The sequence below is a fragment of the Anguilla rostrata genome, chromosome 14, assembly GCF_018555375.3.
Source record: "Anguilla rostrata isolate EN2019 chromosome 14, ASM1855537v3, whole genome shotgun sequence".
NCBI lineage: Eukaryota > Metazoa > Chordata > Actinopteri > Anguilliformes > Anguillidae > Anguilla > Anguilla rostrata.
In genome coordinates this window covers 16,825,371-16,852,818 of record NC_057946.1, presented here as the reverse complement: position 1 = coordinate 16,852,818, position 27,448 = coordinate 16,825,371, and the positions used below count along the sequence as shown (strand labels likewise).

The 27,448-nt window shown below is 41.5% G+C and overlaps 1 protein-coding gene across 12 annotated transcripts in view; it reads right to left on the bottom strand.

Annotated features, from left to right (window-relative positions):
- Window positions 1-61: 61 nt before the first annotated feature.
- LOC135239253 (disabled homolog 2-interacting protein-like) overlaps window positions 62-27,448 on the bottom strand; it is a 247,700-nt gene continuing 220,313 nt past the window's right edge. For 11 of the 12 annotated variants that reach the window (XM_064307787.1, XM_064307788.1, XM_064307786.1 and 8 more), the window contains 9 exons: window positions 26,927-27,071; window positions 24,527-24,763; window positions 24,158-24,359; window positions 20,976-21,154; window positions 19,247-20,132; window positions 14,096-14,248; window positions 10,234-10,436; window positions 9,139-9,226; window positions 62-4,691 (listed from right to left, as the gene is read on the bottom strand). In XM_064307787.1, the coding sequence (XP_064163857.1) occupies window positions 4,524-4,691; window positions 9,139-9,226; window positions 10,234-10,436; window positions 14,096-14,248; window positions 19,247-20,132; window positions 20,976-21,154; window positions 24,158-24,359; window positions 24,527-24,763; window positions 26,927-27,071 (2,261 nt within the window). In that variant the 3' untranslated portion in view covers window positions 62-4,523. The remainder of the gene's footprint in view (window positions 4,692-9,138; window positions 9,227-10,233; window positions 10,437-14,095; window positions 14,249-19,246; window positions 20,133-20,975; window positions 21,155-24,157; window positions 24,360-24,526; window positions 24,764-26,926; window positions 27,072-27,448) is intronic. The other variant, XM_064307789.1, reaches the window with a different exon arrangement.

The following is a 27,448-nucleotide window of genomic DNA, read 5'->3' as shown; positions in this document are numbered from 1 at the left end:
AATGAGCTAGAGACCATACTTAATTTAAAAAAGTATATCACAGAACACACAGGGCAGAAACTTAAAATAGCTAAATAAAACTTTAATAATTCTAGTTGCAAATGTACATAAATTGCACAGCCACATTTTTCTTAAACACAAACAACTTTCTCTGTACATTATTGTTTTGTCACCGTAGTTAACTGAAGCAGAGTCCAGCAAATACTTTACTTTCAACATACTTACAAAAGTGTTTCTAGAAGAGATTATAAAACAAACACCTTCTTTATATTTTAGAAACCAGTAATTTTCCACATTGGGGGTCAGAGAGAAAGAGAGCAAATATCTCCATGGTCTTTATCTTGTTTATTGTCAATATTGTAGGCTTCTTTGCCCAATGGACTAATGCAATAGAAATGTAGATGGGAAAAGACGTGACTGACCCCTGTGAAGAAGCCATGTTATTTCATCCTCAAAATATGTTGTACCTTTCTCAGTTTAAAGATTAAATGGTGGATTTATGTCATCCATTGCCAAGACAGCTGCCTTTCGAATGGAGACTCTACGATTTAGACGCGAGTCATTTTTGACCTGCTTGTTGGGTGATGAACAAAGAGGCATTTTATGTTACCTGGAAAACAAAAAGACTCATACCTGCCTCTTTCCACCATCACATTCAATCCACGGTTTTTCTGATGATTGTTCGTCTGCACGGGAGAATTCTTTTTTGCATTAAAAGAAAGTTAAATTAATAAATAATGTGAAATGATTAGAACATACAGAATGCAAACTCACTGTTTCTAATCTAAGCTTCCTGACCTTGGAAGTCTGTTTCCAAAATGAGGCCCATAACCTGTTTCTGTATGTTAATGACCCAAGGATCATGGAGTAAGATCCAGTGAGTCAGAAATATCTCAGTCCATCGGAGCAGAAAATTTGCACAGACAGCGAGAAGACAACCACAGAACTCAACACTGCAGTGATCCCTGCCTATCATAGTGGCATAATAAGAGTTGCTTCTGAAGATACCTGTACACGGTATTCTCTTGTTTTCAAAGCAAAACACTGACATGGAAATTGTTTCTTTTTCCCTGCAAGTACCTGTCTGCTATACAAAATCTGAGCAAGCTTCTTCTAACTAAAGACAATACTAGCTGTCTGGCTAGCACCTTTTATAAGGGGACAAATCAAGATACTAAAAAAGTGCATAGAGCTGGCCTGTTAAAGAAGTGCACGAGTGCAGAGCAAGAAGGGGCATGGAGTTTGTGCTTCTGTTCCTCTTAAAGCTCATGCCTCCTTCAGTGTACAACGTAAAAGTGTCACTGACTGAGATGGGCTCAGTCCTGTTCCTCTGCACTTTGGTTCATCTGTCATTCCAGACAAACACAGCTTTTACTTTCTTTTGCTTTTTCCTTTCAGTGTTTTCCTTTGAAAAGAAAAGATTGCCAACAGACTGAAGCAGCGGTAAAATTGAAAGCCGGAACTGTCTAAAGAAGCTGCACCAGAAATAAAATAAAACAATATATTTACAATATTTTTGTGATGTCAGTTACAGTAGAGTTAAACACAGGGAACATTTACAAAAAAGAGGGCTCTCTTATAACATTAGGTAAAAATATTGTGAACATTTTATTTACATATCTGAGGCACACTGCCTCTTAATACACTCATCTTAATATTTAAGTATGCAGCAAATAATATAGTGGAAGTTGCGCTTCCTTATCATTGGCAACTAAAACCAAATCATAACTTTTGTGCCACCACCCATAGCACTGAGCATGAAACATGCAAAAAAAAATATTTTACAGGTAATAAAAAGAATACAAAAATATACAAAATATAGAATGCTGAAATGCTTGGTATGGGTGCAAGGGGTGGAGTAGGCTTGTTCGGTTTAACCGGTGGCATACAGTAGCCTACACCGGTGTCATTATCTCCACACCGTCAATACCGGTACTTTTTGTGATTACAATTTAAAAATAAAAGCAGAAAATAAATAAAAGTGCATTTGTAGAGCCTCAAAGTTGATATTATTAAATGTATATAAACACATTACAGAGCCTACGTGTCCTTATCACTGATCAACGACAGCGTTAAAAGAGCTGGTGCTGGCAACGCTTGAAAACAACCTGCGCAGATTCTGCAGCTAGCTCTTCTCAGGTCATGCAGGCAGTTGCCTCCCAGAATTGTAAAGTAGGTTGTAGGCCCACGGTGTAATAAGTTTGCACTGTCATACATTGGCTACAGCTTTGTAACATATTGTTTTCATTTGTTTATTTTATATTTACATTATGTTTTTGTAATGCTGAGACTATTTTAGTTAGGCTCTGTTGTTTGGTCTGTATCAAGGAAATTTAATTCAGGCTATTTATTACCGAAGGTAATTTTGTCTTGTATTTATTTTACGTAAAATCTTTTAGTAGTAAGAATTTTGGTTTCTTGTTGCAAAGTTTTTTATGAATTATTAAAAATTGAGTGTTAAACTTGAACCAGGTCAGGAGTACCGGTATCAACGGTGTTTTTGAGGGAAGTGTCAAAATAGTAATACCGCAACAAGCCTAGGGTGGAACTAATGTGCAGAAAAATGCCACATAAAGAGCTTAAGTTATGTTTCTGATTAGCATCTTAGCATTCAAAATAAACTTTAGACTTAACACTAACATGTTACCATTCAATGCAGCATGCTTAGAACTGGCAAAAGGAGAAAAATGACTCTTGCTAGTTTTCCTACGCCCATTATCTGAGCGTGAGTGACAATGCTACCAGTCCAGTGTTTAAGATTAACCATCACACCACGTTCTCTCTTTGTGCCAACTCATACTGCACGTTTCAATGAGACACAATTCCTGGGCAACCAACACAGAAATGGCTTTGACAGTATATGAAAAGGTGAAGGAATACACAGTTTTTGAAGTCTGATCTTCTTTGGAGGGACTATTTTACTGCTAGTGTCTAGAATGACCAGTAAGCTCTTCTAGAACAGAGCATCGAATTCTTTAAAGACTGAAGATCAGTGCTTTGTGCACCCACTGCGAGAGAGGGAACTGAAACATGCACAGGGCCAGGGACAAACATGCCATAAAATATCAGGCTAACTTCATTTTTAAAACTCATCTGACTCAATTATACTTACTCAAAAAATCCACCCCAGCCAGAGAGGCAACATGCTACTTAGGTGTCGGCCATTTTCAGGGCAGTTTAAAATCTTAATGGAAGCTTTGGCAGAAGATCTGCCAGGAAGATTTATGGGCGGTCCTATCTTTATGGACAATAAGGTAAACGTCACCCTTTAAAAGGTCACTCACCCGCGCCTTTCTGCTGTTTCAGAGATCTCCGTTTCCCCCTCTTCCTCCTCCCATCACCACCTGCTCCCTGCCTCAGGGGGCATCACATGCCTTGCTCTGCTGGCACTGGGCACACGTGCACTCCCTGCTGTGAGGCCCCGCCTCCAGCTCCCCCTCCAAACTTCTTCCTGGTTACCATGTCTGTGTTGTGCTAACACATAAAAATCTGCTACCATCAAATCTTTTTCAGATTTCAACTAATCTTTCTTTCAACTAATCTTTCCAATTACACTCAGAAATTCTCTTAGACATGCCAATAAAGTGTACATGCCATACCCACTAGCCAACACAGACCACAGAGAAATCTCAGCACAGGAAAACATTTAAATACCAATGCTTGCACTGATCTTGAGAAGCGAGAAACAATTCAAATGGTCAAATGACCACACTTTACAAAATACAAGGTTAAACTGTGCCCTTTTGCTTAATGAGGGTGCAAGAACAATGATGCTATGTTTGAAGTGTGTTAAGGCTTTGCTACATGCTTCATACACTTTCACAAAGTGCAATACAGAGCTATGGTGTAGGCCTTTTGGAACACAACCTTAGAACGTGAAATGGAATGGGTCATATAGCTTGATTACTAACATACCAGAAGCTTCTGTTAGACAAAAAAAAAAAAATACATTGAAATAAAATTTGGCTCCAAGAATGCTTACATTAGTATAGTTAAAACACAACCAACTCCTGACTGAAAAGAAAAGCATTGGTACAGAAGCAGAGCTGTGTGAACACTGGCAGACACTCATGTAATATAGTGGTTTGTCACAAGCTTGATTTCAGAGTTAAGAATGTCCTCAATTCCTCTCAGTTTCTACTCTCGGAGGACTCTGCTGTGTAGGTGCTGATCAGTTGTCATTCCAAGGACAAGCTTCCCCATTTGCCGGAAAGCAATATGCCGTCCCATCCCCCAACCCTCCAGAGTCCACAAATGTGTAATTAAAATGAGCATTTCCACTGAAAACAAAGAGGTTCTCAGAGTCTGTCGACCAACAGCACCGATAGGCTCTCCGCTCGCCCCCTCTGTATCCAAAGCTTCTCTATCTCGACCGGTCGGTCTGTGCGATCCGTTGCCAAGGCATCCGTAATTGGCACTGCCCCACCCGCAGTCCAGCCACCCCCCCACCCCTACCCCCACCCCCTTCCCCGTTCCCCACTGTCCTAACCCAAGGGCACGCTCTCCTGACTCCGTCCCCCACACTAGCAGTTGCTGCTGTTCCTGAACTCCCCGTTCTCGGTGATCTGCAGCTTGGTTGGGTTGGTGGGGGAGATGCCGTTGCGCGTCTGCATGCTGTAGCGCTCCTTCAGCTGCGTGAGCGCGCTCATCAGGCGGGCGTTCGCCGCATCCAGGGAAGCGATGCGTTTCTCCTGTGGAGGCGGGAGGGGGTGGGGGGTGGGTGGGGGGGGGGGTGAGAAGACAGAAAGGCGGGCGGTCAGGATCAGCATCGACGGAGCTCATTGGAGCATTAAGAGGCTCTGATCCGTGGTAATGTGCTCTGCAGGGCCATGGGGGATTCTAGCTTCTGATTCATCTGCCCTTATTAAAATTATTGGGTCAATCATTAGGCTTGATTATTTGCTATTCACGTCTGCCCAAGGTACTTCGAAATCAAAGAATCTGATTTTTGATTCCGTTTTTAATTTTTATTTCATATCCTGTTTTTGTGGGTGGTTAGCCCAGGAGCTGGATCATTGATTTTTGTTTATTTGCAGAATAAATGAGTCTCATTACTTTGTGTGTTTTCTGCATAACAGCAGTTTGGCCTGTTTCCAGAATAGCAAGCCACTCCCACAGCATACACAGTCAAGTTACTCTGTGATTAGAATGCAATAACCACTCGCAAATACTAATTAATCCAATCCCACAGTTTGTAACAGATAACATCTTTCTGTGTTAAATCTAGCATTATATTGTTTTACAGCTAGTAAAGATTACAAAGGCTTGGTGTATTTATGCAGCAGCAAAATATTTAAATGCTCCAATAAATTTCAGGCTAGCTTATATTTATGGGTAACATGTAGAATGCCAGTGATAAAAGTAACCCTGAATAAGACATAAAAAATAACATGCTTTTCAGGCTATATTTACAAACATTCAATCCCGTTGGACTTTACATACAATTCACTCAAATATATACGAACAATATAGAAGTTTGTTGAAACATGGTAGTGTTTGTTTAGATATGGGCTGAATATGAATTTAAAAAATAAAACAGCAAGATAATTATTTAGTGTTAACTGGATAAAATCACAATGTAATCCTGCAAATCTACTAGGCCTTAAACCATCTGATTATTTAACAAGATAAACACCTAGTCACTTTAATTGAATGCACTTGTAGCTGGTAAGGTCATTAAAAGTCTGTACTAAAGAAACATGGCTCACTACATCTTTTGGACAAGCTATACTGGCTGTAGATTTCTCCTTTTGGGGTGAAATCATTTTAATTGTTTCTTTTTTGTTGGAAGGGTCCCCCCCTTAATCTTACAGCACCTTAATCAAACATAGGAGAGAAAGGCTGAGGCTTGATTTACTGACTGGCTAGTCTTACCCAAATTCAGGGTACCAAACAATACCTGCTGGTCTTACCATGGCCAACCTGTATGCACACTGCATTTCACCCCAAAAGGAATATATGGCGTTCTGCCACCAGAGGGAGCTGTTCCATAGGGCTTTACTTTGCCCCTTATTCTAAGAAGTAATGCAAACTACTACCCTTTAAGAGCTTACATTTACACAGCATATCTCTATTGCTAATAGAGTAACCCATTTACATATGACCCATTTCATGTAGTGAATAAAAGTCATAATTCTGTCAATATTTACTATCTACTGTTCTGTTACTGAAGCTTGTAATTAACTGAAACACTCTGATTTTTTAAAATACTTTCTGACCACTATCAAACAAGGCACAACTAGACCTCAAAATGCTCTATCCCTTTCAAACCCCCTCAAAGTAAATATTTTAGTCCTATTTCCTTATGAAAATGGAAATATATAGAACACATTGTGGAAAAAACCATCCACTGGAGATATTAACAGCCCATGAAACATTCCACCAAGAGTGCTCTATTGGCCTAGCATTCACCAGTGTTTGATTGTCACTAAATAACAAAAAGAGATTAAAGACCTTTTCTGAAAGATATATTTTACCAAACAAATTATGAGCATCTTTATAGCTCAGAAATAATGATCAAAATGTCTAGGCTTGTTATCTGACTATTTTTAAGATGAGGAATTAGTTACCTGTTTTGATTATTACCAAAACCTCTATTGTGTGTAGTGGTGCATTTCGGGAATATTGCTCTAGTATAATCACAATAAAATATCTCATGTTTACAGTCGACCCTGCTGTCCTTTTCTGCATGTTTCTGAAGACTGACATTATGGCTTCGGCATGAAAATACCTTCCCTATCTTACTCTGCCTGGAACCAGAAGTACTTCTGGCTTTGATATACGCTTTAAGTATAAGACACTGTGGTTTGGTAAAATGTGGCAAAGCTGGAGATGCAGAATAAGACACTAGTAAAAATGCAGGTATGGTTTGGTGCTTTGGGACAGGGTCCTGCCATCCTGCTCGAGGGGTTAACAGTCTGAATTGATCCTTTTCCTTCCCACTGAAACAGAGGACCTTTGGGCAGATTGGCACTTATTTCAGTCAGTTACCTGGCTTAACACCCACGCTCTGATTGGGCTCTCAGCCCTTGGTTCCATTTTTCCACCCACACAAAGTCTGCAAAGTTCAGCTCTGCAGCTCAGCAGTAGGTTTGTTCACCTCCACTGGTATTTATATCTCTGCAATTATATTGTAGGTACAGTGCAGACTAAGTATTTGGGCAGGGACACAATTATTGTTGTTTTGGACCTGTACTCCAGCACAATGGATTTCAAATTAAACAATGAATATGAGGTTAAAAAGCAGAATGTCAGCTTTAATTTGTAGATATTTACATCCATATACGGTGAACCCTGTAGGAATTGCAGCCCATTTTATACACAGCTCCCCCATTATAGAGGGACCAAAAAGTTATTTGACAAATTAAAATAATCTTAAATAAGGTAGCCATATTTAGTACTTCAGGTTGCAAATGCATTCCTATGGATTACAATGACTTCCTGAAGTCTGCCAATCACAGACATCACCAGGCACTGAGTATCTTCCTCGGTGACACTGTGTCAGGCTTGTACTGCAGTGAAACATATGTTCAGCTGGATTCAGGTCAGGTGATTGACTTGGCCAGTCGAGAACATTCCACTTTTTGGCCCTGAAAAACTCCTTGGTTCCATTAACAGTGTGTTTGGAGTCATTGTCCTGCTGCAAGGTGACGTGCCATCCAATGAGTTTTGAGGCATATGGTTGGATCTCATCAGATACAATGTTCTGGCAGATTTCAGAATTCATCCTACCTGCTGCTGTCAGCAGTCACATCATCAGTGAAGACACGTGAGGCAGTACCTATGGCAGCCATACATGCCAAAACCACAACACCCCCACCACCATGTCTGACAGAAGAGTTGATTTCAGCATAGTAGAATACATGGTTCCTGAGATTAAGACCAGAGACTCATGTCCCCTACTGGGGATAAAATATAATTGCTAGGTCTAAGGAGGACACCTTCTGATACACACAGTATCAGTATATGCTCTTTGTTTGCATCACACTACTCCTTGTGCCAGCTCTTTTGCAGGCTTGCTGGGAATTTATTTATTTTAATCTTGTCCCATTCAACTTAAATTTTTTTCAGTGCATAATCATTATTTGTCAAACAAATAAATCCCATATTGATACTAAATTGCTAATACAAACATTTGAACTGTCTAAACATCAGCTCTTTGCACATTTGAATAGCAATAAGCATAACTGGGTGCTCATTTAAAATCTTGCTAAGTGATAAAAATGTGTTCCTTTATTTTTTATATCATGAAACTATATATATAAATATAAATATGCAAACTTTTTATTCAAAACATGTTCAAAATGCCAAAATAGAGCTGGAAGTGAATAATGTAATGTAGTAATAATGCTATGCTGACTGGAATGCTAAAATTGCTAAAGACTCAAAGGGAGCGGCATGTCAGTGTCACATTCTAGTATGACAAACGACAGCACAGCCCAGCATGTTCCCCTCTTTAATATGAAATGTTACGTTTCTTGCATTCAACTTCAAATTGAACCATTTCTTTTCATTTTTGAAATGTCCAGCCACTCCGACGAAGCTGAAATTATGTAATTTTCTGCCAAACAGTAGCTTTAATCTTACTTGTCATGCTGCTGCCATGGCATTCGATCAATATATGTTTCAGCTTACACCGTAGACTATTATGTCCATCCACAGACATTCATTTTCTTTCTCCTGCTTAAAGGCACGGTCACCATGTGAGGCTAATTTATGAAGGCGGAGATCTAAGACTACAACACATGTACACAATTAAACAAATTATTGAAAAATTGGTACATGTGAGTGTCCTACAGACCTATGAATCATACTTCTACGTCTACAGGATTCTAGATTTTGCCCTGACACCAGCACTGAGCATAATTGCAAATGTCTGATAAAAGGGGCCCCCAGGTCTGTAACAACAGTTGCATTACAAAGTTACACTTTTGATAACTAACTTTTGTATATAAAATATTTGAATTGGGAGGGGAGGAAGAGCAAATAAAAGCAGTGGTATTTGACGCGAGCTCTCCTTGTGTAAGTTTGACAAACACTCTCCACAGGAGAATTCGCAGTGGAAGGGCCTGACTGCTGATTGATGGGAATACTGCTGCCTGAATGCAAACAGTGCCTGCATAGGTGCCTGGAACTGACCTGGGCCTCTATGATCTTCTGCTTGGAGTCCACCACGGCCTGCATGTCTGAGTGGTCCTTCTTCAGCTCCTCCTCGACGGACATTAACCTGGAATGCCAACATAGAAAATGTGTCAATACGGACTTCTGCTGTCAGTCGTAGCCATGGGAACAGTCATTGTGTAAGAGAACACAAAAAATAAGCTTTATTTTCTCTTGTACAGCAAGATTGTGTACTTTCTTCACAGCAAATATGAGCATGGTGCCACACTTCCTGCGTGTTCAGGTGAATAGCCTCTCTGCTGATTGCGGGGGGTGGGGTCAGAGTTCAGCTGTTTCCATCAGAGGAGACAGGCAGACTGAGGCCAGCATGTGAACTCTGGCTTTTGTTCTCTCCCTTAGGGCCTGTGTACCCCAACATGGCCGGCTCAGCCATGGCGCCGTGCTCAAGCAACTGACTTTAATCACACCATTCATCTGAGGTCAGAGAGGAACAAGTAGCACCAGGAGAAAAGACATTCATGTACCGTCAGCAAAACAAGTGTGTTTGTTATGCATGGCCAGTTGTGTGCTATAGACAGCATTACAGGGCGTGTCTATGAAATCTATAAACTGGTGCTCCGATAACTTAATCTGCACCATGTACGCAGATAGCAATCGGAGGAAGTGAACAGGGAAGTGCTTGTCGCCTGACATCACACCACAGCAGATTGTGTCAGCTTCAGTTTCATCACATATCAGGGATCACACTGGCATTGTGTACACCACCCCGGTCTGGAGGGAAATATGCTCTATTTATATCAAACTGGAGAGACACGAGAATTAACAGTAATTAATTCCAACTCAGAAAAGGCCAAAAATACAGTTTCATTTGTCCCACAAAATAGCTGAATAATTATAATTTGAAGTTAAGCTTTACATTTCAACCACTAAACCTTTCAATCCCTACAGTAAACCAAGAAAGGGGAAAGTACTGTATAGGCAACAAAGTCACAAAATGATTTGTGGAGTGGCTAATGGGGTTGTGAGCTCATTACAAGATATTCTAGAACCTCCCCTGAGCCCCTCTGCTAAAGTGCCAATGTTCCTCTCCACACCCAGAGCAGAGGTGCTCACCTGCTAATGATGCCCTTCATCTGCAGCTCCTTATCATCCTGCTGCCGGCGCAGTCGCTCCTCAGACTCCTCCAGCCGGGCCTGGTACTCCATCAGCATCTTCTGGGCCTGGTCGTCCTGACCCTTCAACCTGGACTCGTACTCCTCCAGCTTCTGGGTGGAGATCCGCAGTTTCTCCTGCAGGATGGCTATCTCCTGCTGGTACTGGAGAGATACAAGCAGTGGAGAAAGCACGCTAATTATCATCATCATCGTGATCATGGTACCGGAGACAAGACAATGCTGGGTCAGGCACAGGGTAAATACGCCTCGATTGTCATCATCTTCCCGCAGTGGAAGGCAATTCTGCTCTTCTTTTGTCCCTTGATATTTTCTCGCTCTCATGAACAAATCATTAGAATAATGATCCCAAAAGACAATCCATTGCTCAGAGAAGTGAATCTGTTTTCCTGTGCAATCCACCCTCATCACCAGAGCTCCTGATCATGACCCCTAGCCCATGTCTTCAGCCCCCTGCTAGCAGTGAGGTTGTGTGAAAGGGCTATATTAGGGTGGGGGGTGAGAAAAGGCTCTTCCAGTCCTAAAACTCTGGGACATTTTAAAGCACATTGCTGCAGGCTCAGGGAAACCAGAAAAAGAAGAAAATCCCTCACAGATCTATAGAAATATACATCCAACAACTGCAAGGTCAACCTGTCAAAAAGCAGAACTCGGAAAATACCCTCCAGAGAAGATCAGAAACACGCTTTGTGAATCCTGTGAATTTATTTCAAATTCTTATCACACCAGCATCCTGGTGTGCACAATTTCTTTTTCCAATTCTAATACTCCTATTGGAAAACAACCAAAAAAAAAAAAACAGAAGAAAAATGAGCACATAGAATAGATTCATTCCAGCTAGACAGATTGGGCTACAAGGTAACTCTTTGGTTGATCAGATGCATGTTCATATGCATTCACTAACAGTATGACCTCTAGGCTGAAGTAAACCTGTATGAAAGGAATTTATTTGGAAAAGGAATATTATGATTTATTTAGTCACTGAAGGGTCGACTACAAATTCTCTTGGTAACAGACAGTGGTGGGCCTTTGTCATTGCCTGGTGCCTGAAAGCCCTACCAGAATCAAGGGACTCTGTTTAAAACATGCAACTTCCTTGATAAAACAGGCCCTCATTTCCTCACACACAGACAGCAGAGTGACCTGAGAAAAGCTAGATATCCTGTATATCATGATACTAAATTAATTTTCCTTTAAAAGATGTGAGAAAACGTTGGCCCAGTAGACTGTTATAAAGATTTACAAGGCAAAGAACAGCCATCTTTATTGCGTCAATAAAAGAAACGTTCCTGGCACTGCCGATGATATCTGAGAGGGACGTTGACTCTAAATGATAGTTCTATGGAAACTGTGCACAATGCATAAAGAAAGCCCAAATAAGCCATGGGTCACTATTATTGTATTGACAATTACTGGTTCAGTTGAATGGGAGATTCACTTGAACCAAGTATTTATCTGTTTATTTATTTAAGACCTGTGATTGATGTGATCATTTAATAGCTCCACTTGTTTACTTGGTTTATGACATCATGCCTGCCTGTTCCTAGCCCAGAGTTCCTGTGACTGCTCTGGATGCCATGGAGGCACGACGTGTGCGTTGGTGGTGGTAAGGTGGTGCTGTATAATTCATAAAGAGCAGTCGGGGCGAGTGCTGCAGGGGAGCGCGGCACAGCCAGGCCTTCAGTGAGGGTGATTAGTAGGAGCTCTGCCCTTCTCCGCACATCCACACTGCTGGTCCACATGTCCCGCGTCTGACAGCCACAATTACAACACTGGGATAATTCAGTGTCAAATTCACACACTTTCATCTTTCATTTATAAAGGCTCTCCTCCGTTCAATTGCTCCCTCGTCTCGACTCCTTTCAGCCTCCATATGCTTCCTGCAACACCTGCCATGTAGAAGACCCTCTATGCGATTTCGAGGAATGACACCAGATTTAGCATTCTTTCATGTTTTTGACTTCAAATAAAGAAGTGGCCCTATGAATTGTGGCTGTTTCCAACCTGTCTGTTGGCTTGCTGGTTCCTTGCTTGTTGCTGGAACAGTCTGACTTGAAATGGCCTTGAATGCCCACAGAATGACTTTGGTTCCTGCCAGTTTCCTATAGCTTCTCAGCCTTGTTTAAAACTGGATGGAAACCAGGCCCAGAGTGCACTCCATGGCTTTGCCCCAAAATGGCACTTACCTCACATTGTCATTGTGTAAAGTGTGAATATCAACAAAAATACGACCAAGCATAGCAGGCAGAGGTAGAACATTGTTTAAACATTCCCCAACATTGACTGATGTCACAATGTCGTTGGCGCGACAGCAGACTGCCAGAGAGCATGCTGTTCAAATGGGACTGTCTCTATTTTGAGTGCTGAGTTTCAGAATATTTTGTCAATATCATACACGATTAAAATAGAAAGAGTGTTGACCTGTTTTTCCTCTACAGTGACTAATAATCAAACACGTCTTGTTTATGTGCTCATTCTCAAAAATAACTACAGACAATTTATGTGATTAATACCGTGGCTATTATTAAACAGTTAAAAACTGAGGGGATTGAACAAAGGCCTGGGCCACAAGGAGGTGTTGACCCAGTTTATATACTGTTATATAAATTATGACATTAGATCACATAAAGTTACATCACCTTTTTCTTGTACAGAGAAAATGAAAAAAATACATCATATTTATGAAAAAAAGAGAAAAATACCAAGTAATTAAAAACAAACCAGAAATATGGATGAAATTAAGCAGTTAGAAAAGCCACTTTGGAGTCTCCATGGAGATACCCATAACACTTTGGTTGCAGACGTCCAGCATGTATGGATGTACATGGAGGGGTGTTTTTGAATGAGCTGGTCTGGATAAGCACTTACTCCCTAGCATCACACTCCACCATTACAAGTGACTGCATAACCTCCCATGCTACTGTACACCTCATGCCTCCAGGGACGTCGTACCGCGTGTGTGAACTGCACACGCAAGGGATGGCATGAAAGATGCATGCTGCTCCCACTGTCTGTGTGACTGGAATCTCACATCAGTAATCCGCATGAGGGGGGTGGGGGAGGGAGCCTCTGGCACATTCGATTTTAGGCTGGATGAGGTGGATCTGGAATGTGAATGCTGCAGTCTTATGAAGTGAATAAGCTTATGGGCTGCTGGCCAAGGGGCTCTCGTAGGTTTTACCCAGGTACAGATGAAGAACAGGCATTGGTTTAGCCAGGTAAAGGTACAGGTACAGGGTTACCCAGGTACAGGTAGACGTACAGGATTACCGGACAATGAACACACCACTCACTGAGAGTGGTGTATGGTGATTTGCTCACAGTGTGTTACTTTAAATGCACAAAAGGGAGCACAGAGCACCTTCTTTTATACCTAATCACATTTTAGAGGCTACATGTATCTTACTATAACTTAATATAGCCTTTCCTACATATACCTTAGCATGCCTTTACTGCTGCTACTATGACGGTTTCCACTTTTACAAACACTAGTGCAGTAGAGTAAGAATAATAGTAAAATTAATTGATAAGTCAACATTCATATTCTTACAGTATAAATAATTCCACCACCATATTTGTCTGCCATGTTGATACCAATTAATATCCTCTGTAACTGACAAAACTTTAAAAACAGTTAGAGAGACCATGCAAACTCTATTTACTTTTTTCACTAAAGGGGTGTGGGTTTGGTTTGTTATTTTTTGAGAGGTGGGGAGAGGGATAGTTCAGGGTGGGTTAGTATTTAGGGAGGAGTTAGGACGGGGAGGAGGAGGGGAGTAGGGGTAAGGGGGAGGTGAATTTACCTTCTCGATCTGAGTGAGCTCCTCTGTGTTTCTGAGGTCGTCCCTGTGTTTGGAATCTGGGTCAATTCCCTCGTGATCTAAATACTGCACATTCATATTCAATAGCCAGGCGGCGGTGCGGTCCAGAGCATGGGGGTTCACTGGGGAGGGGGCCTAGTGGAACCAACACAATAAACACATGAGCTTGCTGGTGGAAAAAAAAGGACAGCAAGAAAGCAAGGAAATGAAGGAAATAAAAACCGCATTAAAAATGAAAAGAAAGCAGCTGCAATGGGAATGCAGTCTGAAGCAGGGCGTGCAGGTGCTGGAAGCGTGGAGGGGTGGGGTGGCGTGGGACAGTTTAGCTCAACCTGTCCATCTGTCGTCACGTGGATCACAAACAAGAGCCTGGACGCTAAAAATTCTCACTGGTTAATAAACGTAGGTTTTTCCCCACAAAGAGGCCACATGTATTCGAGGAGGAAGTCCCTGAGTTGGTGCAATTGACAAGGCTAACTAAGTTAATTAGGATCTAGATATGTAAGTGGAGATATGTAAATGATCAATGTTGATATTTAAATGAAGCCAACGTTCAATTTTGATCATCTGGTGGTTAAATAATCCATACAGCTGTAAGTGATACTCTGGCACATGTGTGAAGATGAAGCCTGTGAGGGAGAAAGATGCAGACGTAGATTTAAAAGAGGAACTGAAGCCAGAGATTTGGAATGGAAGCAATTCTCAACAATTAAAAACTTATGAGTTTAAGTGTTAATGACAGGGTTTAATTACAGAGTCCCTTTGTATAGTGAACTGGGAATATTTTGATATAGGCTGAGTCTTCAACAAAACCCTGGTGAGCGCTAAATCCAAGTTTTGCTTTTCACAGTGGTTCATATAATGTTCATACTGTTTTTGCTGAGAGCCCATGAAGTATTAACAACTGCAATAAACTGACAAGGAAAACAATTATTGTCCAGTGATCAAAGAAACCATTTAGTTTTTTCTTACATACACTACATGGCCAAAGGCATGTGGACACCTGACATCCAACATCTCATCCAAAATCATTAGTATTAATATGGAGTTGATCTACACTTTGCTGCTATAACAACCTCCACTCTTCTCGGAAGGCTTTATACTAGATGTTGGAGCATTGCTGCAGGGATTTGCTTCCATTCAGCCAGAAGAGCATCAGTGAGGTTGGGCAATGATTGGGCGATTAGTCCTGGCTTGCAGTTGCCTTTCAAATTGATCCCAACGGTGTTGGATGGCGTTGAGGTCAGGGCTCTGTGCAGGCCAGTCAAATTCGTTGTTCTTGAAAAAACCAAGGGGCCTAGCCCAAAACATGAAAAACAGCCCCAGACCAAGGGGTGTCCAGATACTTTTGGTCATATAGCATAGGTCCAGACCTGCTTTAAAATCTAATACTGAAACATTGGCTTTCTCGCTAAAATTCAGCATTTCGATTTTCATTCAGTACAAACACCAGGATTTTGAAATTATAATTATTATCTTTTTGACCACAACACTGTAGACCACCCACTAGTGGTTAGGAAGTGCATGAACATGGAAGGAAGTGCACCATGCCTAACCATGACAATCAAGCCTGCATGACTACACATGGGCCTGGGATTCCATCAATCAATTAGTTCCTGAGGGAAAGCAATGCATTGTGGGGGCTGGGATGCCTTTGCTGCAACCTTCAACCTCTGAAACTGCACTAGCTGAGGACAATGATCGACCACTGTCTATAATTACAACCAATTAAAATGATCCGCTGACTAGCATATCACCATTACTAGTGTGGGGCTCAATAACATACATAATCAATAACACACGTGAGGCTTACTCTATCTCACACACACCCATTCATTTCATAGAACTCTAACCCACCTCCTTCTACTCCCATTGCCATATGTGACCCTACACTCCATCAGGATGTGCCCCCCCCCCACTCATGGTGACAGGACTAGAAGAGGGCAAATGACCTCATCCCTGCGGCCTCTTCTCTTCCTCCCCCTTCTGCAAACAAACCCTTCCTGAAATCTAACGCATCTCTGGTTGCAAAATTCCCAGTTGTCCTGAAGTCATTGGAGTGTAACAGGGATGCACTGTGGCTTAGAGCTTCATTGCTACTGTGTGAGAAGGATTAGCCCTGAGCTTTTAATTGTGATGAACACTTTCATCCCCGTTAAATACAATAGGCTAACAATCATGCTGATTATAGTTGTTATCAGAGTAATTACCCCAATACATTCCAAATTCAGCCTTGAGCTCCTGAGGACATTGTTATAGAAAAGACATTTCTGCTCTAAACATTCTCATTATGTACTATGGCAATGCACTACGGCCTGAAACGAGTCAGTGATTTTACAAAAACAGCAGTTTGTCCTCTTTTCAATTAAGAAGTCATAATATAAAATTAAATATTTTTAAACTTGATTTCAGTCCATCACAGAGCAAAGCATCAAGCCAATAATCTACAGTACCTAACTGGTCCATCAATCACTTGATTTACAGAGAAAGAGAGCAAGGGACAGGGGGAAAAGGAGAGAGGATAAGAATTAACATAAATTAGGACTTAAGAGAAAAATATGTGAGAAAAAATTAATGAAAAAAATGAGCAGAGATATTAGCAATAATTACATATAGACTTGTATGTGTGTGTGTGTCTATGTGTGTGTGTGTGTGTGTATTCCAGTTAAATGCTAAATTATTGGGACAGTGACACAATTTGTGTTGTTTCGGCTCTGTAGTTATGGTATACTCCAACACACCGGATTTGAAATTGAAACTGAAATGTCAGTTTTAATTTGAGGGTATTTACATCCATATTGGAATGATCATTGTAGAATTACTGCCCTTTTTAAACATAATCACCCCATTTGAGGGGAGCAAAAGTAATTGGAAAATTGACTGCTCTTCTGTTTCTTTGCCAGCTGTGTCGTTGCCTCATTAGTTCATGCATTCATGACAAAAGGTCGAGAGTTGACTGTGTGTAGGATTTTCAACATGAGGACCAAACAAGTTTCAGCGCCAGTAAAGCAAACCATCATGAGGCTGAAAAATCAGAATTAATCAATTTGAGACATATACAAAATATTGGGGTTGTGCAAATCAACTGTTTGAAACATTGCACGCATGCACTGGTGAGCAAACAACCTGGTAGACCATGCAACAACACTGTAGCGGATGACTGAAAAATACATCCAGTTGTGAAGAAAAACCCCTTTTCAACAGCCAAACAGATCAAGATCACTCTCCAGGAAGTAGGCGTAGATGTGTCAAACACTATCATACACAGAAGACTTCACCAGCATAACCTCAATGGGTTCACCGCAAGACGCAAACTACTGGTAAGGCTCAAGAACAGAATGGCCAGGTTAAAGGGTTAGAGTTTTCTAAAAAAAAAAAAAAAAAAGTAAATACAAGTACTGTAGAGTTCTGGAACAAAGTCTTATTAACCTGTACCAAAGTGATGGAAGGAGGAAAGTGTGGAGAAAGGAATTGATCATGCTCCAAAGCAACCCCCCCTTCATCTGTGAAACAGGGCGGAGGTAATGATCAGGCATGTGTGGCTGCCACTAGAACTGGGTCACATGTCTTCATTGACACATGTGACACAAGTGCAGATTCTCGGCTTTTATTAAAGGGTATTTTTATTTTTTTAAGGGTACTTACATTTTTCTTTTTTAAGGGTATTTACATTTTGGTTTCACAATAAAGAAATGACAACACTGTTTATACATAGTCCCCCATTTCAGGGCACCACAATTTTTGGGACGAATGACTTCACAAGTGCTTCTGATTAGTCAGGTGTGTTCAATTGCTTCTTTAGTGCAGGTATAAGAGAGCTCTCAGTATCTAGTCTTGATCTAGGCTTTTGATTGCCTTTGCAGTCTATGACAAAGTACTAAATATGACTACTTTAATTTACATAACATTAATATGTCCCAAACATTATGGTTCCCTGAAATGGGGGGGGGGATGTAAAAAGTTCTGTAATTTCTACATGGTTGAAAAGGTGTATAAGTACCCTTAAATAAAAGCTAAGAATGTCCGCTTGAACCATATGTGAATTGTTTAATTATAAATCTGAAATTTTGGAGTACAGGGCTAAATAAATTTTAAAAATGTGTTTGTCCCAAACATTATGGAGGTGTGTGTGTGTATATATATATATATATATATATATATATATATAGAGAGAGAGAGAGAGAGAGAAAGAGAGAGATAACGTTTTCTAAGGTAAGCCCTGTGCAGTTAAACCTAAACTTAAGTTAGGGTCTGCTTGATCAGGCTTTAATGAAGATTCATTCACATGGCTTCTAAGGAGCAGCCTCAACAATAAGAATAGGCATTTAATCATGGCCCCGCACCACCTCCCCTGCACACTATTCACTCCGTCTGTCTACTTCACTCCCAGCCTCCTGAAGGCACAAGGCCACAAGGCCAGATCAGCCCAGTCATGCATGTGATTCCTTATCACCTTAGCAGGAGGGCTGAAGCCGGTTCGGCTCTTCTCAGAATGCTTTTCCAATTATAAAAAGCTGTTCTATGATGATGAAACCAAGGCAAGGACTTTGTTTTGGCATTCTGACCCATTCATAAAGCCCTGAAATGCTTTGTTTTTGTTAGGTCCAAAAAAGGCTTAATTTGCAAATACATTTTATATGGAAAGTCTCTATTAAATATTGCATGCACGTTAAATGATAACTGCAACATAAACTACCAAAAATACATAAAATATCATTATTATTAAAGCAACTAATTCCTGACAAAACTTGATGTATGCATATTAAAAACTGAGAGGAATTGCTAGTTTCTTTAATATTCAGAAATTCATAGTAATGTTAGCTTTCAGAAACACAAAATAATATAAGTTCAAGGAACTGAAGGTCACTGTATATAATAAATTGTAACTACGTATTTTCCATGGACAGCTAGTATGTCCTTTACATGAGAAGCAGAATGATGATGATATTCCTCAACTTTAACATTTATCAGGCTCATGCTCATGTGGAAGTAATAAGGTAATAAAGAAGTAACAAAGAATCTTAAACGCCCTCAATATACCAGTTGGGCAATGATGCATTGTATAGTACAGAGGCCAAAAAAGAAGGAAGAATGTTTTTGTGGAGCTGAAGCCCTGTTGTGGGTCCCCCTCACCTGTTTGTGCTGGGTACGTTGCTTTGTTTCGGGACTGTCCCCCTTGGAGGACGATGACTGCTGGCGTAGACGCGCCCCACTCCCTGGCCAATCAGGAGACGATGACATCATGCTGCCGCTGGAGGGACGGGGGTAGGGTGCAGTGTTGAGCAGGTTGGGAGGGGTGCGCCCCCTGGTGACAGTCGGGGGCGGGGGCTGGTCTATCCGGCGCTGGGGCCCAGCGCTGTTCTGCCGCGGGACAGTGGGCTGGTGCTGGGATTCGGTGAGGGATATCTGCCGGCGGGTGTACTCTCCGGAGCGGCGTGTAAAGTCCTCCCCGCTGCTGCCCCCACCTCCTCCGCCGTGGTTGAGGAAGCCGTGTTTGCCCGCCGCCCCATCCTCGTTGTTGCTCTGGGAGCTCACAGAGCTGTGGCACTCGGACCCAGAGTCACCCACACCCCGCGGTGACACGGGCAGCCCTGCCGCCATCTGGTACACCGGGTTTTGGAAGGACAAAGGGGCCAGCAGCTGTGGCCGGCCTGGAACGTTCTCAGAACTGGGTGTGGTGGGGGTCTGCCCCGCCCTCCTCAAGGTGGGCCCGGCAGTGGTGTTGCCCTGAGGCGTCCGGGCAGACCACACCCCCCCACCCACAGGGCCAATTGGTGATTGGCTGTCATTGAGCACGTCGCTGACTGAGGTGTTGGGGCCGCTCTCCAGGCTACGGTTGTCCTGGAGGTCCACCATGGAGAGGCTCTTGCTGCCGTTGGGCATCTGCATGTCCGGCTCGTTGGCCTCAGAGTAGCTGGAGCTGCGGGCTGGCGACTGCTGCACCCCAGAGTTCCGCGTCACAAAGAACAGGTCCTTGTTTTCGGGGGTTGGCGATGGCAGGCGAGTGAAGTCCACCAATCTGAAACATGGAGATAAACGGCAGAGTGAGGAAGGCTCGATCCAGCACGCTGCTTCTGCAGCTGAAACACGGACGCAGGTGCTGCGATCGAATCGGGCTGCTTCCATCCTGCAGAGCTGCCCTTTTCTATCTACCACTAGACACTGAGGAAAAGCTGGAGAACGAGTGCGACTCAAATTGTTTCAGGGACAGAAGAGAAATGGGACACTAAACGAGAATGTCTGTCATGCTCAGAGCTGTGGAGGCAGAGTTTCTTTTCCAATGGAATTTTCTCATTTGCAGATCTATCGAGACCCACCTTTCCCTCACAAGAAAAAGGTAGACTGTGGCTTTATTGTCTAAAAACAATTACAGTGGCCAGGTGATTTATTTCCTCGTAATCTTGACAGCCACAAACTGTCTCGCTCCAGTCAGCTTTTCACTGTAAATAGTCTGCAATTAAGACAGACTCCAAGAGTATTCACAATGTCCTCTATAAATCTCTGTGGGACCACCTTAACTCAACGAGATAAAGAGATGACAGTGGCTTTCAAATAAAGCCATCGAGTGAGCGCTTAATTATCCTCATTGATCGCAAGTGACCATGGGACAATCACCGGGTGCGCATTTACTGTAAAAATATATGCATCTAGATGAACATTGTTAATCCACAGAGGGAACTGTGCATCGATTAAAATACAGCCTTACTATTTAATGACTTGGTAATGACTTCTTTCAGATAAAAAAACAGCCAAGGCCCCAGTATCCATAAAGCTAGCAATCGGATATCATGACGTACATAGCATGTATATTTTGGCCTAGTTATACAGACCATAACAATGATCAGTGATTTTTGGTCCTTACCCGGACAAGTCGTTTTCGATTACCATCTTCTGCAGGCCGGTGGAGATGCTGCAGCTGGCTCCAGGGGGGGACGCCACGCGCTCTGTGGGGATGGACATCTGGACGCTGGAGGGGTTGGTCAGTGCCGAGTTCACGTCCCGCAGGATGCGAGGCAGTGGGCCCAGCTTGGAGGCCGTGCTCTGGAGTGAGAAGGGGGCAAAGATTCAGGCTCACTGCGGACCTCACACCCATGATTGTCTGGTATTCATTTCTGAAAGTTCTCAATTCAAAGGCCGCTACAAAAAATAGATCCTAATTAAGTGAAACCTTGAGGACCTCTACTTTGATTTTATATGCGGCATTTGAAGTGAAATCACCTGAGGGGACATTTTCTTCCACAAGGATATGATAATATTTCACCAATGCTTATTTGTACTTCAAACACTGGAATCGGTGAGCCTTGATTTTGGACCAGTACTGCTTTTCAACTGTAAATTGCATAACATATATGCGGCATACTTGGTTGTCTGTCTTTGCCTTTTTCTAATGCCTATGAATTAATCTGGCCGGATGTCAGATTCAAAATAGTTGCAGGTTTTTTCTGGGTAATCAATTTTCTGTGGTTTATGCCTTCAAAAAACAAAACAAACAAACATCAGAAACAGCTGTCGCAGCATGCCATTTCGGCAGGTTAGTGGTGGCGGTCCTGATTCAAAGTTTCAAGGAATTCTTTCCTGAAGTATACCTTTAATACCTCAAACAGCTAGTTTGCCAACAATAGTTTGTCTATGATTAAAAAACTAAACTTATGCCATTTAATAATGACATACTGTACACTACATGGCCAAACCTGCGTGGACAACTGACAACTGACATCTCATTCAAAATTATAGGCATTAATATGGAGTTGGTTCACCTTTTGCTGCTATAACAACCTCCACTCTTCTGGGAAGGCTTTATACTTCATGTTGGAGCATTGCTGCAGGGATTTGCTTCCATTCAGCCAGAGGAGCATTAGTGAGGCTGGGCACTGATTGGGCGATTAGGCCTGGCTTGCAGTAAGCTTTACAATTGATTCTAAAGGTGTCGGATGGGGTTGAGGTGCTGGCCAGTCAAGTTCTTCCACATTGATCTCTACAAGACCATACAGCATCTTCTATTGTTCTTTTCATCAAAAACATAAATAAGAAAGTTCAAGCACCAAACACCATCAGAAACAGTGCTGGTAATAACATAATTCAATGACAAACTCCTTAATGCCCATTAACTGGAACGTAATCAAAGCAGTACAATGGGCTGGACTCTGTCATTCTCCAATCATACTGTAAGCTGAGGAATGGAAGATGCATCCAAAAAAGAAAAACAAAGAACAAACACAAAACAGAACTTTTTACTAGTCCCATTAACAGTGAACTGTTAAGTGATGAGGTTCATGGGGAGTTTCCTGAAATGCTTTGAAGGACTTAACAGAGGGCCAGATGCTATTTGATTGTAGTTCCTCCAACACGTTCTTACACATTTTAAATATAGATGATTTTGAGAATAGTCATATTATTTATGTCTGCACTTTTGTCCTCTCATTCCTACCTCGGTTGGCATTTACACATATATCTGCCATTACTTTGGGAACCCTCCAGCACCTCCTCCAGACATGAAAGCAAAATCATCATAATTTGGGAGGCATGTTTTTGATATATATGGGGTTTTTTTTTACTCGACCAGTTGATACTACGATTTACTCTTATTCTATGATCTATGAATCCCAATTTTTCTGTGACTGAATTTCAAAGCAAGCCATAACCTGGATATATCCTTAATTGTTTCATTGCCCCTAACAACCAGGTTGCAGAACTTCAGGCCTGGAGGGTGTATGACTTGTTGGAAAAAATAAATGATTGGACTACTTAAATGATTAAGAGCAGAAGTTGGCACAAAATCCTAAAATGGGTCAGTCTTTGCTGTGAGACCTCAGTTTGAAGGTCTTTTTCCAAATGAATCAAGGAACTAAAAAATAAGTGCCCCTTACATCTGGGAATGACAGGTGCTCATTGGTAAGGTAAGGCAGGTAGGCAAACACTAGGCAGAAATCCTTGAGGAAAAATTGCCTCTGAAAAGTAAGTAAACTCAAAAAAGTAAATAAAGTCGCTGCACTTTTTAAAGTTATATTTTAAAGCTTATTTTACAGAGGCGGTTTTTCCTCAATGCTTTTGGTCTAGTTTCTCAAAATAAAATCACACTTTCTTTCAATAATTAAAATCACACTTTTTTTCGATTACTGCACCTTTAACGACTTTTTGTTCCAGATAAAATATTTTTTTTCTGTTTTTCTGTATGTTTTTTTCTTTCTTTTTTTTTTTTTTTTTTAGAGTTAGAGGCCTTGTGTCAGACTAAGAGTCTGACATAGTTATAATTGATGGCTCAGAGTGTGTGCCCATGGCTCTGGGTGCTGAAAATAATAATGAAATCTCAGTGTATGTGCCGGATTGATGGGGTTTAAAAAGTACAAAAGCAAAAGGAGCAAAAAACAGCCACAATAGCATTCCACTGGCAGTTTTTAGTGACTTGGGAGCATGGGTGTTGTCTCTGAAAGTTATTTACCTTAAAAAAAGTTTACCAAAAACCTCTTACAATTGGAATGTGTGCATTATAACATAAAATAACAACATAACATACCAACGTAATGACAGGAACAGGCCTTTCATCCCAACAATGCTCGCCATTTTCCTGACTAAATTGTACCTAGTGCTGTGATTACCTACAGACTAGATACTATCTAACACTGTTTCATTACATTACAGGCATTTAGCAGACGCTCTTATCCAGAGCGACATACAACAAAGTGTATAACCGTAACCAGGGACAAGTGTGTTGAAACCCTAGAGGGAAGTTTCAAGCCTGGTCTTGAAAATCCCCAGAGTTTCTGCCTCTACTACGTGACCTGGCAGGCTATTCCACACATTGACTACTCTCTGCCTGAAAAATGTTTTCCAAATGTCTGTATGGAATTTACCTTTTGCTAATTTCCGTTATGTCCCCTTCTACTATTATGACCTTTTACAAACCATTTCTGAAGGGATAATTGTTTATACTGATGTAAATCTTTATAGCCCCAAATGAGCCCATAGTCTGTAACTTACTATTTATCACCAGCACTAAAAAACATTTGTAATCCCCCAGATGATGCCCAGGCCCTGGTAATGCACCTGCTCCAGCTGGGAGACCACCTCTGACAGCAGGGAGTGCAGAGTAGACAGCTCTCGGCCTAGGTCAATGTAACCCTCGAACCCTGCCGTATTGGAGATGGTCTCTGGGTTGGAAATCTCCAACAGGAAGCGTTGCATGTTGGTCCACTCATGCTCCAGGAACTGGTTCATAAAGGACATGTATTCTTCCTTATTGCCAAACCTGTCCGGGAGAACCAGTCACAGTTAACACCCTGGAAGGAATACACACTCGGTTGTGAGCAAGAGCTGCGCAACAGGCACATACACACGTGGGCACACATACAGATATGCACAAACATTCTGTACAGACACACTGGCGCACACACACACGCTGGCAAACACACTTACTTTGCAAAGTTGGCCAGGTTCTGGGTGACCTTGGCGATGAGGGTGAGCGTGCGTGCGGTGCGGTCATCGGGGTATTCCTGCATCAGGTTGAACAGTGACGGGGACATGATTGCTGGACACAAGAAGCGCAGGAAAAGGGAGGCACTGATGAGCCGCTCGCTGATGTCTGGTCTCCCCCGGTTACTGCACTCCTGTCGCCATGATGCGAACACCTCCTTCAGCTCACGTGGGAAAACACTGTCGGGGGACACAGCCAACAGTCACATATTTAACCAGCCAAAACCAGCTTGTGCTCTCAATTCTTTCAATAGTTAAGTGCAATAGCTATTCACAGGAACAAAATGTGTTTGCGAACAAAGTCTTGTGTAATTTTAACAAGGATCGATAAGAGTTCCTGAGTAGTTTCGACATGGATGTTCGCTATACATAGCAAGGAAATAGATTATAATCTGAACACTGACATGACCATCTTTGTATTACACTTGCAGTTATTTTAAAAAACATGGATGTTCCATGAATAAAAGACCACGTTGTACTTTACACATAATCATTGCTTGAGGTACAGTAAAGTTTGACAAGCCAACTGAATACCATTTCCATTTTTGTGGTATGTCTATAACACCTCAAACTAGCCTGGAGATACCACGCTGGGATTCCCTGCAGTAGACCTTAAAACTGCTCTTAGTTCACTGATAAAAGGCACAGAATTCCTCCTTCTGGCTTTTATTCCTTGTGCGAATTCCTGACAGATACGGTCAGGCAGGTCCCGGTGGTCTAATTCCAATGCTGTCAAACAGGAACAGCAGGGCCCCTTTCTGAAAAAAGGTCAGCTTTACAGATAAAAACATGGAATTTTCTGTTGCTGATAAATTCAACTCTCTGCCCTTTACATTGGCTAGTCACAATCAACACTACATATACATACACTATATGTACTGTATGAGTAGGAGGCATTATATAAATTAGACAGAAAAGGTGATTATGATCAGTGCTATTGGTTACCATTAGTGAGTTGTATTCATTGTTAAATTAAATATGTGATAAAGAATACAGCTTTCCTCATTGTTGCGTTAAGGAGTTTCCACCAGTGAAAATGTAAAGGAGTTCAGGAGGCACAGATATAAATAAAATAATTGAGCTTGGGACAGGGACATAATCTGCAGTATACAGTGAGCTCCATATTGTTTTGGACAAAGACATTTTTTTCTCGAATTTGGCTCTGTACTCCACAATTTTAGATTTGCAATGCAACAATTCACATGTCGTTAAAGTGCACATTCTAAGCTTTTATTTAAGGTTATGTTTTTATGCATTTTGGTTTCACCATGGAGGAATTACAGCACTTCTAATACATAGTCACCCAATAACTACAGTGCATCTGATCAGTTTCATTACAAATCTAATACTATGGAGCACAGAGCCAAATCAAGAAAAATATGCCTTTGCCCCAAACATTATGGAGCTCACTGTATATTCTCTTATAGAAAGTCTCTAGTATTATTATAGCACCAGCTCAAATTTGTTTATCAGTTAGCAGGGTCAATTCTTATCAGGTGGCCTTTAAAACTATGAAACAACATTTGATCATTAAATTTGGACCATATACAATGTCAATTAATGGTGTTTTGCCTAATATAACTATGCCACACTTGACATATGATCCCTCTAAATTTAGGTTATTGCATTGTTGGCTTTGTTATAACCAATAAAATGTTTTAAATTAACCATGGATAATGCTATATGTAATTAGCATGTTAATCCTGTTAATCCTTCTCTATACCTGAAAATGTAGGTGATTTTCTACAGCTAAATTTTCATTTTCAGAACACAAATGAAAGTAGGTTCGCTTAAACAGTTGTCTGTTAGCTGCTTTTTTATTTGAATATAGCAGCATGATGCATCTGGCAAGGTAATTCTACCTTCATTAGACATGTCACTCGCTTCTAGTGTGGACTTATTTATGGTGTGAATGAGTACATCAATCAGTGCCATGTGACAGTACTAGCACTATAATAAAGCTTGCATTTAACTTTTGTTTATTCCTTGTATTCCTACAAAAAATCCCCATGGGACTTAATTTTCTTTATCTCTTGATCAGACATTTTTATGTGTGCATCGTATCGAGGCTTACATTTTTGTCACTCGTGCTTCTTAAAGCCACAGTGCACCACTGTTTTTCATATCAGTACTTTTTCCTATTGTCCTACATGTTTTTCATTATTTTTCAATTTGCCAATGAAAGTATCCCTAATAGGAATCGATTCTTACAAACAACATTAGTACCTTACTTGCCAGCAGGAAATGATTAGACCGGGCAGCATTAACACAATGACCAACATAAGCAGAGACGTTTTACTAGAGATAAGCACTATTACTAAAGGTGAGCATTATTACAGTTACCAGTAGGAGTTGATGATCTTGCAGAAGGCCAGCTCACAGCACATCTTCAGGTTGCTCTGGTGCTCAGGCAGGTCTCCTGAGGAACACCTGGAAGGGTCTACCTCACAATTCTCATCTGACTCGTACAGGGCCTTGATAAATTCACCTGAAGGAAGGAGACACAGACGCGGAGCCAGAGATTAGTCCTCGGCACAAAACTGCATCAGGGATGAATCACTGCTGAATCACGTATAGCACAGTTAATCCTGGACCTAAAAATACTGACTGTGCATTCACACAAGGCAACAGCAAACAAGACTCCCCACATTGCAGAGACTCACTGAGCTCAAGCTGTTTGCAAATGGCTTCACAGAGAAATCGGTCTGCATGGTTCCGGAGATAACAAGGCTTCAGCATTACCAAACATACTATATACTCTCATTTAAAAGGCACCTAGGGCAAAACTAAGAGGTGAAAAACACAGGAAGTGTTGTACTATGCATTTGTAATTCAACCCAGCAAAGGGCCATTGACTGAGAGTGT